Source organism: Geotrypetes seraphini, chromosome 9, assembly GCF_902459505.1.
Source record: "Geotrypetes seraphini chromosome 9, aGeoSer1.1, whole genome shotgun sequence".
Classification (NCBI taxonomy): Eukaryota; Metazoa; Chordata; class Amphibia; order Gymnophiona; family Dermophiidae; genus Geotrypetes; species Geotrypetes seraphini.
In genome coordinates, this window is record NC_047092.1 from 98,937,282 (window position 1) to 98,951,096 (window position 13,815).

The 13,815-nt window shown below is 39.8% G+C and overlaps 1 protein-coding gene across 9 annotated transcripts in view; it reads left to right on the forward strand.

Annotated features, from left to right (window-relative positions):
- YEATS2 (YEATS domain containing 2) overlaps positions 1-13,815 on the forward strand; it is a 1,675,245-nt gene that overhangs the window by 1,351,602 nt on the left and 309,828 nt on the right. For all 9 annotated transcript variants that reach the window (XM_033957686.1, XM_033957691.1, XM_033957693.1 and 6 more), the window contains one exon: positions 7,415-7,529. In XM_033957686.1, the coding sequence (XP_033813577.1) occupies positions 7,415-7,529 (115 nt within the window). The remainder of the gene's footprint in view (positions 1-7,414; positions 7,530-13,815) is intronic.

The following is a 13,815-nucleotide window of genomic DNA, read 5'->3' on the forward strand; positions in this document are numbered from 1 at the left end:
ATAACTGAGGCTTGTGTAGATGGGATTAGATAGTTTGCGAGGACCGAGCTCACAGAGACGAGGCAGAAACGGGGTTTTTTTTATTTCAGTCCTAGTAGTTTCCGGTACACAAAATAATTTTTTTTTTTCCCACCGGTCCATAGGTGTAAAAAGGTTGAAGAACACTGATCTAGAGTACGTATGCCCGCCTTCATCCAGTGCTTTCAGATGATCTTAAACCTGCCAATTTGAATCTTGGAGTTCAGCCATTTGATTTCTCAGTTACCATCTTTATATGTTTAATTTTGTAGTCCACTTTAGGGTTGTTTACTTGATCACGCCTTACTCTTAAAACAGCTACTTCCTTGATTATCCTCATACTGGCTGATATTCAGCTAGCAGCAGTCAGTGCTTTTTTACATGCTGACTTTAAATGCTGACTGCTTGAAATTCATTACACCCAGAATTCAGTTCTGGGCTGTATGTGGCCACAGCCACTGAATATTTGGGACTAATTTATGTTGTGCAGGCTGTCAGAGCTATGCAAGTCCTGTTGGATATTCAGCTGGGACCCACATAGATATATATGCAGACCTGAATAAGAGATGATGGTGCCCTATGCTTCCCTGATCCCCTTCCCTCCCACTCTAAGCGCATACTACTACTACTATTTCTGTAGTGCTACCAGATGTACACAGCACTGTACAGAGTCACGAAGAAGACAGTCCCTGCTTGAAGGAGCTAACAATCTAAACAGACAAGACAGACAAACAAAAGGATGTCATGGATACAGTTAAGGAGAATGGTTAATCTGCTAGCTAGGTTGGTGAGCAGTTGTGAGTAGGGTTATGCTTCCAAGGCCACCATTTCCAGATGGATCTGTTTGGCTATTTCCATGGCTTACGTTGCAGCGGGAAGGAAACCCCCATCATGGTGCGGGCTCATTCTATCAGAGTCATCTTGTCCTCTTGGACAGAGTTGTTGTTGGTTTATTTGGAACATATTTGCAGGGCTGCTACATGGTTTTCTTTGAATAAGTGCACCAAGTTTTACAGGATCAATGTAGCAGCAAAGCAGGATGCTGCTTTTGGTGCCTCTGTTTTGGCAGCAGGATCATCAGTCCTACCATAATTCTCCGGGACTGCTCTGTTACGTCCCATCTGTCCTAGAATAAAGTGGGATTGTACAAGAATGAACGATTAGGTTCTTATCTTTGCTTATCTTCTTTCTTGTAAATCCACACTTTATTCTGGGAACCTACCCTGTGCTTGCTGATTCGCCAATTGTCTGCCTTTCAAGGTATTGGTAAGCTGGACTTCCGATTTCTGGCCAGCTTTTCTAAGAGTGCCATCAGATTGGGTTTAAGGATCATTATCAGATTGGGTTTAGCTCTTAGTTTGGGGGAGGGCCCTAGTTCAGGCTCCTGCTTCTAACAGTGTCTCCTTATAGCACTATTTTTATCATTCAGGTTTCTAATGTTTAATGACACGGGTCAATTGTTTTTGATTGTTGCTGTTTTGCATTTTTTGCTTTGAGAAAATTAGACTTATTTGTTGGTGAATGTCCCCGTATCCCACTTTTCTCTTTGTCCTCTACAGATGTTCCTGGCTGCTTTACAACTAACTGGTTCCTGAGGGGACCTTGCTTGGGTAAGAGGGGTGGAGTTTACGTCTCTGAAAATTAGGGCTTCCTTACAAGTTCTGGCAGGTACAGGAAAATAACATATCAGTCCCGGAATAAAGTGTGGATTTACAAGAATGAAAATTAGCAAAGGTAAGATGAAGTGCTGGGAGCGGGACCACAGAAGACAAACGTGAATAGGGATGGAGGAGTGGTAGACCCTGATCGATTTTCAGAGGATTGTGTTTGTGAGGAGCTAACTAAATTAAAGGTAGACAAAGCGATGGGGCCGGATGGTGTACATCTGATGGTTCTGAAGGAACTTAAGGAAGTTCTGGTGGCTCCACTGACTGACCTTTCCAATCCTTCTTTAGAGTCAGGAGTGATACCGGAAAACTGGAGAAGGGCAAAAGTGGAAGTAAGGAAGAAGTAGGGAATTACAGGCCAGTAAGTCTGACTTCTGTGGTAAGCAAATTAATGGAAACACTTTTGGAACAAAGAATGGTGAAGTTTCTGGAATCCAGTGGATTACAGGACCAGAGGCAACATGGATTCACTAGCTATAGACTATGTCAGACAGATCTGATCAATTTCTTTGACTGGGTGATCAGAGAATTGGATAGAGGGAGTGCGCTAGATGTGGTGTATTTAGATGTTAGCAAAGACTTTGACAGTGTTCCACATAAATGTCTAATAAATAAACTCAGTGCCCTCAGGATGGGCCACAAAGTGATGGGCTGGGTCAAGAACTGGTTGAGTGGAAGATGACATAGAGTTGTGATCAATGGAGATCACTTTGAAATAAGGGATGTTACCAGTGGTGTGCCTCAAAGGTTCTGTCCTTGTGCCTGTTCTTTTTAACATTTTTATAAGCAATATTGCAGAACGGCTGTCAGGTAAGATTTGCCTCTTTACAGGTGATACTAAAATTGCAAAGAAAAATTGACATCCCAGATGGTGTGAATAACATGAAGAAAGACCTAGTGAAGCTTGAAGAATGGTTTGACATTTGGCAGCTAAAATTTAATGCTAAGAAATGCAAAGTTATGCATTTGGGCTGCAAAACCTGAAGGAACGGTACAGTTTAGAGGATGAATAACTTATGTGCATGACGGAAGAGGGGGGCTTGAGTGTGATTGTATGTGATGATCTTAAGGTGGCCAAATAGGTTGAAAAGCTAGAAGGATTCTAGGGTGCATAGGAAGAGGTATGGCCAGTAGGAAAAAAGAGGTATTGATGCCCCTGTAGAATATTTAGAATATTGTGTGCAATTCTGGAGACTGCACCTTCAAAAAGATATAAAAAGGATAGAGTCAATCCAGAGGAAGGCTACTAAAATGGTAATGGTCTTCGTCCTAAGGCATATTGGGATAGACTTAAATATCTCAATATGTATACTTTAGAGGAAAAGCAAGAGAGAGGAGATATGATAGAGAATGAATAGAGAATGAATATGATAGAGAATGAAAAATTTTAATTGTAAAGTTTGAAAAAAATATTTCAAGATCTGCTCGTAGACTAAAGGGATCATATTGTTTCAAAGGAATGAAAGATAGGCCTTTATTCAATACAACTGTCTGACAGACAAGTTTATTATTCCATCTGCACTATACTGGCTGATCGAGTTATCGGGCCTCCTTGTGGCATTTGTTTCTGGAGGCCTCTCCTGAATTGGCCTCTTTTTCCTAAAAAAGGCTTCAACCCAGTAGCTTTATTAACATCATCACTACTTCCCGATGAGTCAATTGTCCCTCATCATTCACTCTCATCCATTTATATACCATTTGCTGTGTCCGGCAGATGTATGGTCCACGAAGGAAAGAGGGAAGGTTGGATTATCTAAATGCACTCACTGTACTGCTTGCCCTTTAATGAGTGAGGAAGATCAGATCTGTATTCCTGGTAGAAAACCCATTAGAATGACATGTGCAGTTACGTGTGAAACCGTATATAAATGGTCCCAGATTGTTCACAGATGATAAAGTTTTTGTTGAATGCTGGAACAGTATCCTGAACAGTTCATTGGATTTAATGTTGTTGATAATTCAGACATCTCAAGATGAACTGAAAGAAGAAGGAGAGATTATTAACAAGGAAATTGAAACACTAAAAAATGAATCAGATTTTCAACAATAGTTCTAAGAATTGCAAAATAAGGTTGATAAATTTAAAGAAGAATTGAGAATTAAAAAATATAAAAAATATCAAAGGGATGAAAAAGGTTATACAGATGGATTTGTATATAAATGGATGAGAGTGAATGATGAGGGACAATTGACTTATCGGGAAGTAGTGATGATGTTAATAAAGCTACTGGGTTGAAGCATTTTTTAGGAAAAAGAGGCCAATTCAGGAGAGGCCTCCAGAAACAAATGCCACAAGGAGGCCCGATAACTCGATCAGCCAGTATAGTGCAGATGGAATAATAAACTTGTCTGCCAGACAGTTGTATTGAATAAAGGCCTATCTTTCATTCCTTTGAAACAATATGATCCCTTTAGTCTACGAGCAGATCTTGAAAGATTTTTTTCGAACTTTACAATTAAAATTTTTCTTTGCAGAATGTGAACCAAAAAGAGACCGTTCTGTAGTCCATGAGAAAAGTAAATAGGTTCCTCCCGGGAATGTAGACCCAGTATTAATGGGGTTTAAAGCTTTAGTATATGTAGAGCTAGAAAAACTTGAAAGAGCGCATTATCCTCAAATTCAAAATTTGTCAATGGGGGAGCGAAAAATGTGGTTAAATCTCCAAAAAGATCCCTCCATTGTAATAAGGAGAGCAGATAAGGGAGGAGGTGTTGTAATTTGGGATAAAGGTGAATATTTCCAGGAAGCTTATTCTCAACTCAGTGACATTCAAGTGTATCAGCCTTTGCATAATGATCCTTCGGATGAGATTTTCTTGGAAATATTGAACATTGTTAATGAAGGGAGAAAATCTGGTTGTATAACGCAAACTGAATACAAATTTTTGACATTCCAACAGTTTAAAGTTCCGGTAATATATTTTCTCCCAAAAGTACACAAAGATCTATTACATCCTCCGGGGCATCCGATTGTGTCAGCTAGGGGGTCCCTATTAGAACAAATTTGTAAATAAGTTGACATTTTTCTTCAACCTCTGATGTCCAATATCCCCTCTTTTCTATTAGATACTACAGACTTTTTGAACACTTTAGAAACACACAGTGGGGTGGACAATGTAGTTCTGATGGTAACATTGGATGTGAAATCATTATATACATGTATTCCCCAGCCTGAGGCACTTGAAGTAGTTAAAGAAGCTTTGGATGAGCGTCCCCATCCACACCAAGTACCTACAGAGGTTTTAATATCTTTAACAACATTGGCCATATCGAAGAATTATTTCATCTTTAATCATCAGTTTTTTCAGCAGAAATCAGGAGTTGCGATGGGAGCGTCTTTAGCTCCCTCCATAGCAAATTTATTCATAGCAAAATTTGAAAAGGACTGGGTATATGGTTCAAGATTTATGGCACATATATGAATGTGGTGGAGGTTTATTGATGATGTGTTCTTCTTGTGGACCTCCACTAAAGAACTTTTGGAGAGTTTTTTCCAATATCTGAATAACTGCCATCCTATGATTAAATTTGAAATGAAATTTAACATGACTGAAACAACGTTTTTAGATGTAAAGATTATTCAAGATAGTGGGAGATTGATAACATCTATTTATACAAAGCCCTCAGATAGGAATATTTTGTTGCAGTACAATAGTATGCATCCCAGCACGTTGAAGAATAATTTGCCTGTATCTCAATTTTTTCGTTATAGAATAATATGCTATTCAACTGAAGAATTTAAGAATAAGGCTCAATTGTTGAAGTGTAAATATGAACAGCGAGGTTATCCAAAATCTGTCATTTCTAAAGCTTATAAAAGATCTAGGTTCAGTGCTTGAGAGCAATTGCTACAATATAGACCTAAACATGATGGTAATGAGTCTATAGCGTGCATTCTGCGTTTTTCGAATATATTTCAGCGACTGGGGAGAAAAATTAAAACCTTATGGCTTATGATTCAAACTAAACAAAATTGTAAGAATTTGGATTGTAAAATAGCGTTTTCCCGTAATAGGAATCTAAATGATCTGCTGTGTCCGGCAGATGTATGGTCCACGAAGGAAAGAGGGAGGGTTGGATTATCTAAATGCACTCACTGTACTGCTTGCCCTTTAATGAGTGAGGAAGATCAGATCTGTATTCCTGGTAGAAAACCCATTAGAATGACATGTGCAGTTACGTGTGAAACCGTGGGGGTAGTCTATGCGATACTCTGCCCATGTGACCTGTGCTACATAGGGCATACAGCACGGAGTTTAAAAACTAGATTATTTGAGTATCGCTCAAATATTACCCATAGAAGACAAGTGAATATTTTGACACGGCATTGTGCAGAAAGAAATCACTTCTTTGAGGAGTTTAAGTGTTTTCTACTAGATCATATCCCACTTACAGAGCGACGTGGTAACATAAAGACGTTGCTATATAAAAGTGAACAAAGATCCATCTTTTTTCTGAATACCATTTGGCCTAATGGATTAAACCAAAAAGTAGAATGGTGTGCCTTTTATTGAATATGTAAAATTCATGTGCTGGTTTGAATGAACTTTACCGGAAATGATGTTATAAGATCGGAAGCTTAAATCCAAGTGCCATTCTGAGCCTATTGTGGATGGAACAGGAGAGAACGTTGATTTCCCTGACGCAGCCAGTACATGGCGAAACAAGAGCCTTGTTGGAAGTAACAGCTAGTTCTGGATTCTTCAGCTCAGCGTTAGAATTGCTGTAGCATGAAGATCGATTCGTTGAGTCTATAATGAACATCTATGAAGATAAGTGAACTATGTTTGGTTCTTTTTCTTTGTTCCCTGTGCACAGTGGTGGCTTTTTCCTATTTTGAAAAACTGCATTTGAAAAAGTAGTGGAGTTTTTTGCCTATGATACAGACCAGGACTGGCTAAAAAAATCATTGGGTTGTCATCCGTATATTGTTGATGGTTGAGGCTTTTTCTCCACTGATTGTAAATGGTTTTCTTATGGTATTTCCACAATCTGGCTAATAACATTTTTGATCATATTTTGAAGTTATTTTGTTATTATAATTAGTAATCGTGAGAGATGTTTAAATACCTACGTGGTGTAAATGTGCATGAGTCTAGTCTCTTTTATTTGAAAGGAAGCTCTGGAATGAGAGGGCATAGGATGAAGTTAAGAAGTGATAGGCTGAGGAGTCATCTAAGGAAATACTTTTTTACAGAAAGGGTGGTAGATACATGAAAGAGTCTCCTGGAAAAAGTGGTGGTAACAGACTGTGTCTGAATTCAAGAAGGTGTGGGATAGGCACATTGGATCTCTTAGAGAGAGGAAGAGATAATGGTTACTGTGGATTGGCAGACTGGATGGGCCATTTGGCCTTTATCTGCCATCATGTTTCTAATCTTTCGTTCATCACTGACCATCATGAAGTTTGCTGTAAATATCTGGGATAAGCACATGATAACTCAAGCTGTGGGATATCTGCTAAAATGTCACCCAGAGCAATTTGTCTCCAGTAAATCAGGGTCTTTATCTTCCTTAGCAGTGTATAAACATACAGATCATAGAAACTGGTGTTGAAAGCTTGTTGTGAGGACCATGGAGTCACATTAAATGTTGATGGTTAGGTTGCACTTTTAAATTCTGTAAAAATGTGTTGAAAATACCACCAGTAAAGAACATAATTTATTCTCTTTATCATTTGTGAAATATCCAGACCATTACATGTAATGTCTTGTTACTTTATTTTCTAGTGAAGTCTGAGCCAGATTCTGCTGGACAAAACTACGGCTCCTTGGTTCTAGATGTTAAGAATGCTCCAATAAAATCTGAAGAAGCCTTCAAAGAAGCAGGACATTTTGCTATCAAGTAATCTGGTTTTTAAGTCATTTTCAAATTAGATGTACTAAGGATTTGCTTTCAAACAGTATAATTTGCTTTTTAACTTGAGAATATTATATAATGTTGCAGCTTAATGTCCTCCCTTCTTTAAAAAGTAATCATTCTAGTAAAATTACACATTATCAGAAATATCCACAAAGCAAGTCAGCAATTTAAATGATTTTTCTGCTATCTGCTGCTTCTGTACAATTATTGTATAGGCAAAAGACAATTATAGCAGTAAAAATATTCAAATAACAGTATATAGTATGGCATAGTATGTTGATAAATTGTCAACACAATACCCAATAAAATATTTTGGTAGACAGCATAGGGTGGAAGTGAATGCGGAATACACAGATAAGACACAGTAACAGGAGTTAGAAAATAAGGGGGCTAATTGAAAGAAAGTTGCATGTTAAGTCAGAAGAGTGCAATCGCGTACAATCCCATTCTATTCCTGGACTACTGGGTTATTTCCCCATACTCACCAGAGCTTGTAGGAATCCTCATTACATAAAGTTTTGAGCCCCTTCTCTCTTACCTCAGGATTGCTCCCCAGGAATCCAGTTTCTTTCCTACAAGCCAGACAGTAGGAGCTTGTCTTCTCTGCTCGTGGGTTTTTTTTTTTTTTTTTTATTATTAATCTCTTTATTGAGCAAAAAGTGAATGTCATACAAAATAGCACTCATGAACAAGCAAAAAAGGCAAAAAAAAAATGGCAAACAGAGCCCCAGAAAAACAAACAAAACAGACAATAACGAGTGCAACACAATAAACCTAGTGCAATATACCAATTGCCCAACAGTATAGTTTTCAAGTTTTATACCCACCTCCTGCCCCCATCCATCTCTCCCCAACCCCTCCACCCTCGAGTGGATAGCATGCCAGAAAGAAACAGATAGATCCAGGAAAATGTAGAAAAAGAAGAAGATGCAGAAGAAGAGAAGAGGTGAGTGTGTGGATTATTCCGAAAAACAAAAGTAGTAGAAGAGAAAGAAAAGGGAAAAGAAAAGAGGAGAAAAAAGAGGGAAAAAGAAAAGAAATAAAAGGACTGATGAAAACAGAAAGGAGAGAGAAGAAGTAAGGACCTACCGGGGGATCCAGGCCCAAACTACGAGTTAAGAAGCAGACTCCTCGACCTGTAGGGCAAGGAGGCCCAATACACCTCCCAAATATCCTGGAACCTATCCCAACCACACCGTACTCTACCCGACACAGCTCTGCGCTCCAATAAAGCCAATTCTAAAAGAAACTGCTTCCATTGACCCACAGATGGAGAGGCAGACAGACGCCAGTACACCAAAATCACCCACTTAGCCAATAATAAAGCTTTAAACACAGAAAGGCGATGGCCCCTTGAGAGACTCCCCAATTCAGTAGCAACAGAAAAAAGGACGAGCTGCGGGGAGCAAGCAGGTAAAGCAGACACTAGGGTACTGAGATATTTCCATACCTTAGTCCAAAAAAGTTGTATTGCAGAGCGTGCCCAAAACATATGCCCCAACGTAGCGCCTGTGTAGCCACAATTAGGACAAGCATCCCGTTCACCAAAACCCACCCGAAATGCCCGCAACGGAGAAATAAAGGCTCTGTGTAAGAACTTATATTCCTGTTCCCGGTGAACCATACTCCAAGACACCGATAGTAGTGCACAAACCCATCAGAAATAACAACAGGCTCAAGATTTACCTGTAGATCCGCACTCCGTGCCCGTGCCAGGCAGTAGGACAGATTGTCCGGGCTGAGATTCAAAAGAGTAGAGGCATAATACCCCAACCGAGGAGCCACAGGTTCCCACAGAGCCAAACACAAACCGAACTGCTCGGAAATATCGACTGTCAAGGCCGCCACATCCAACCCAGATACATAATGTTGCACTTGTATGTACCCAAACATATCCACCGAGTCTAGATCATACAAAGACATTATTTCCAATGGAGTAAGGAGACGGCCACGCTCATGTAAAATATCTCCCACCCGTAGGATACCCCGCGCATACCAGGCCTGAAAAGGACGCGTCTCGCTCTCCGGGGAGAAATCCCGATTCCCCACAAGGGGCAGAAAAGGGGTTATATTAAAATTCACAGAGAGCTTCTTGCACAGTAGTTTCCAGCCCCACCGCATGTAAGCCTAGACCACATGATTCTCTCAAACTAGCAGGTAAACAAGTGGAAGGGGCATGAGGACATACAACCCCGTCAGCAGCGCTAAAAGATCCCGTTCAAGCGTGTAAGACAGTGCTACAGATGATTCAAGACACCAGTCGCGTAACACCCACATCCCACATGCTAGATTATAGATCTGAAGGTCCATTAAGCCAAACCCCCCTTTAGACACAGGGAGCATCAACACCTGCAAGGACAAGCGAGGACGCTTACCCCCCCCACAAAAATACACAAAGTTCCCTATATAAGACCGCTACATCCCGACGCTTCAACCAGACGGGCAAAGTCTACATAAGGTATAACCATCGGGGAACCAGCATCATATTATAAAGAAAAATACATCCCGCCAACAAAATGGGGAGGGCACCCCAGAGCCTCAACAGCTCCACAGATTTCTTAAGTAGGGGCCCCACATTGGCCTCGCACAACTTACATAAGGTCGAAGGGACATAAACCCCTAAGTATTTAACCTGATCAGGAGCTTCTTTCAAAGGAAGAGTAGGCCAAATGGAAGAGACAGTAAGATGTAGGGCCAAAGCCTCCGATTTGGACACATTAAGCTTCAAGCCAGAGAGCGCTCCAAACTTAGAAAGCTGATCCAATAGAGGGGACAGGGTGCTTGCCGGTCGAGTAAGCAGCACCATGATATCATCTGCAAAAGCCAAGCAACGGACAACGAGCCCCCCACATCTACCCCCGACAGGTCCGGATGTTGTCTAAGCTGAATCAATAAGGGTTCTAAAAACAGAATATACAGGAGTGGTGATAACGGGCACCCCTGTCACGTCCCCCTCCCCAAAGGAAACACCGAAGAAGCATGCCCATTAACCAGGACCGCCGCTGCAGGATTATGATACAACGACTGGACTGCTCGGAGAAAAACCCCCGACATCCCAAACCGTTCCAACAAAGGAAAGAGGAAAGCCCACTCGACCCGATCAAAAGCCTTCTCTGAATTAAAGCTAATGACCAGAGAAGGGATACGATGAGACTCACAATGTGCCATGGCCAATAACAACTTACGCACATTGTGACCGGCCTGCCGACCCTGTACAAAACCAATTTGATCCTCTTTCACCAGGGCAGGAATGAGAGGGGCCAAGCGATCGGCCAGTAATTTAGTAAGAATTTTCAAATCAACATTAATTAAGGAAATAGGTTGATACGATTCTACCAGACCGGGATCTTTGCTAGCTTGGGCAAAACAGTAATTAAGGCTTGATTAGCCACTGTCGGAAATTGGCCCCTCTCTATGGCCTGATGAAAATAATGACACAGCGGGTCAGTAACATAACCACAGAGTAACCGATAGAATTCACCACTGAACCCATCAAGGCCCGGCAATTTGCCAAGAGGGAGCTGTTGAATTACCCTTTGAACCTCATCTCGAGTGATAGGAAGGCTCAAAGATAACCATAACAGAAATAGAAGCTGCCATATCTTCCCTACCGACTGGGAAAGCTCCTGGTCCGGACGGTTTCACTAACAAATTTTTTAAACAATTCCGAAACATTTTAGCTCCTCATCTCCTTACATACTATGATTTCCTCCATTCCACTCCAGATAAACAATTTAATTTCACTGAAGCCACCATTGTAGTAATTCCTAAGCCTGACAGAGACGCCACTTTGGTCAAAAACTTCCGTCCTATCTCTCTCCTTAATTTAGATTACAAAATAATGGCAAAATTACTTGCATTAAGACTTACCAAAGTGATTCCACATCTTATACATAAGGATCAAACAGGGTTTATCAAACAAAGATATATAGGAGATAACCTGCGCCTCTTTCACCATATTAATGCTCACGCTAAAACTTTGACAGACCCAATAATAGGCCTAGCTATAGACGCTGAAAAAGCCTTTGATCGAGTGGAGTGGCCTTTTTTTTTCTGTGTCTTGAAATGGTATAACTTTGGCTCATTTTTCACGAAATGGATAGAAACATTATATCACTGTCCCACCGCTCGTATTCTAATTAACAATTCTCTATCCAATAAATTTCCCCTTCACAGAGGCACTAGACAGGGATGTCCTCTCTCACCACTACTGTTCAATTTAGTGTTGGAGCCTCTTCTCTCTGCTATTCGACAAAACCCCTTAATTAACGGTATTCCCTCCTCTGATCGAAACTTTAAATTAGCAGCCTATGCTGATGTCTTAATTTTTCTTAGGAACCCTCAATCTTCTGTTCCTCATCTTATATATATCATCAAACAATACTCCCGATTTTCCGGATATTCTGTCAATTGGGAGAAATCAGAAATCTTTCCTCTGAATAATAACATTCTTCAATCAGATTTGGCTTACTTTCCATTCACATGGTCTAATGAAGCTGTGAAATACTTGGGGATTTTAATACACAAGGATCCGGTCCTCGCTCAAGATCTTAATATATCTAAAATCAAAAATTTAATTCTTAACACTACATCTCGGTGGTCTCCACTTTATTTGTCTTGGTGAGGTAGGATAGCATCCATCAAAATGACCCTAGCACCTCAAATTAATTACATTCTCTCTATGCTTCCTCTTTTATGCCAGAAATCATTTTTCCATTGGCTAAATAGGAAGCTATCTGAATTTATATGGAATAAGAATAAACCTCGAATTGCTCTAGCCAAGCTGAAGGCCTCTAAAATTAACGGTGGTCTTAACTTCCCGGATTTCTATCATTATTATATTGCTTCATTAGCTAAATATGGAGCCTACTGGGTTAATGACTCCTTTTCTCAAGACCCTCCTACTTGGTTTGAAATGGAGTGTTTTCTATGCAAACCTCTACACATCTCCTGCTTACTAACAATATCAATACCTAGACATTTGAGAAAGTATTCTTTGTTGAATTCAACGCAGCATGCTCTCCATCATTTAGATAATATAGCTGAGATCTCAATTAGTGTAAGCCCACTCATGTCTCTTTGGAATAATCCCAAAATCCAAAACTATGGCAAATCCCTTTCATGGAAACGGTGGCAGCGAGCAGGTATATGGTTTGCTCATCAATTGTCTACTCTCACTACGTCAATTCCTTTTGATATACTCTGCTCCAAATACCTGTTGCCTTCCTCTGCCTATTCACAGTGGATCTCACTTATTGAAATGCTGTCTTCTGTGCATATACGGTATGACTTCATGTCTTCCAAAAACACTATCTACCATTGGTCTTTATGGTCTCTATCAAAAGGAAAAGCTATATCTTTTTTCTATAATATTCTGAGAGATCATTTATTCACTTTTTCATATCAATCTATGAAACACTGGGATAATATACTCACCATTCCGCTATCTGACATTGATTGGGAACTCTTTTGGTCTTCAACAAACCGCCCACTTCTATCTTCTAGAGTTTCACAATCAATGTTCTTTATTATGTGGAATGCAATATGGACCCCATTTCGCATGTGGAAAGCCAACTTAAAACTTGACTCTATTTGCTGGAACTGCTTGAAAGAGGAGGGAACTCTTGATCGTATGTTTTTTCATTGTACTTTAGTCCGCTCTTTTTGGACCCAAATTTGGAATACCATACAATCTATCACTAACTGCTCAGAAGAAATTTCTATGGACATTATAATCCTTCGATCTCAACATCCCTGCTTCGCGCAATCAAAATGTCCTCCTAAACTCATTGATACCATGATTGTGACTGCTCTCATGCACATTCTGAAAAATTGGAAATCATTTTCGTTATTAGATTATACGTTTTGGTGGAACTCACTATGTATGTATCATAGGCTTGAATCATATGCATATGAGAGTAAAATCACATTCCGAATCTCCATGAATTTAAAAAGCAAGAAATCACCCTGGTCATTTTTAGATTCATATGTACGCTCTGCTTTGTAGACACTCCTGTCTTCCCTTCCTTTTCTCCACCTTTCCTCTTTCTTTCCTTTCTCTTTTTATTTTTACTCTGTCTTCTTTCATCTTTTTCTCATACAGTCTTCACAAACAACTCCATTACTCTGAGCTTTTCTTAATACTATGGTCCTTTATAATTAATTTTATATTTATAGATCATATATATATACAAAACGTTATCTTATTCTTATGTATTTGAATTGCTCCTTGTATTTTTCAAAATACTCAATAAAAATTAATTTAACT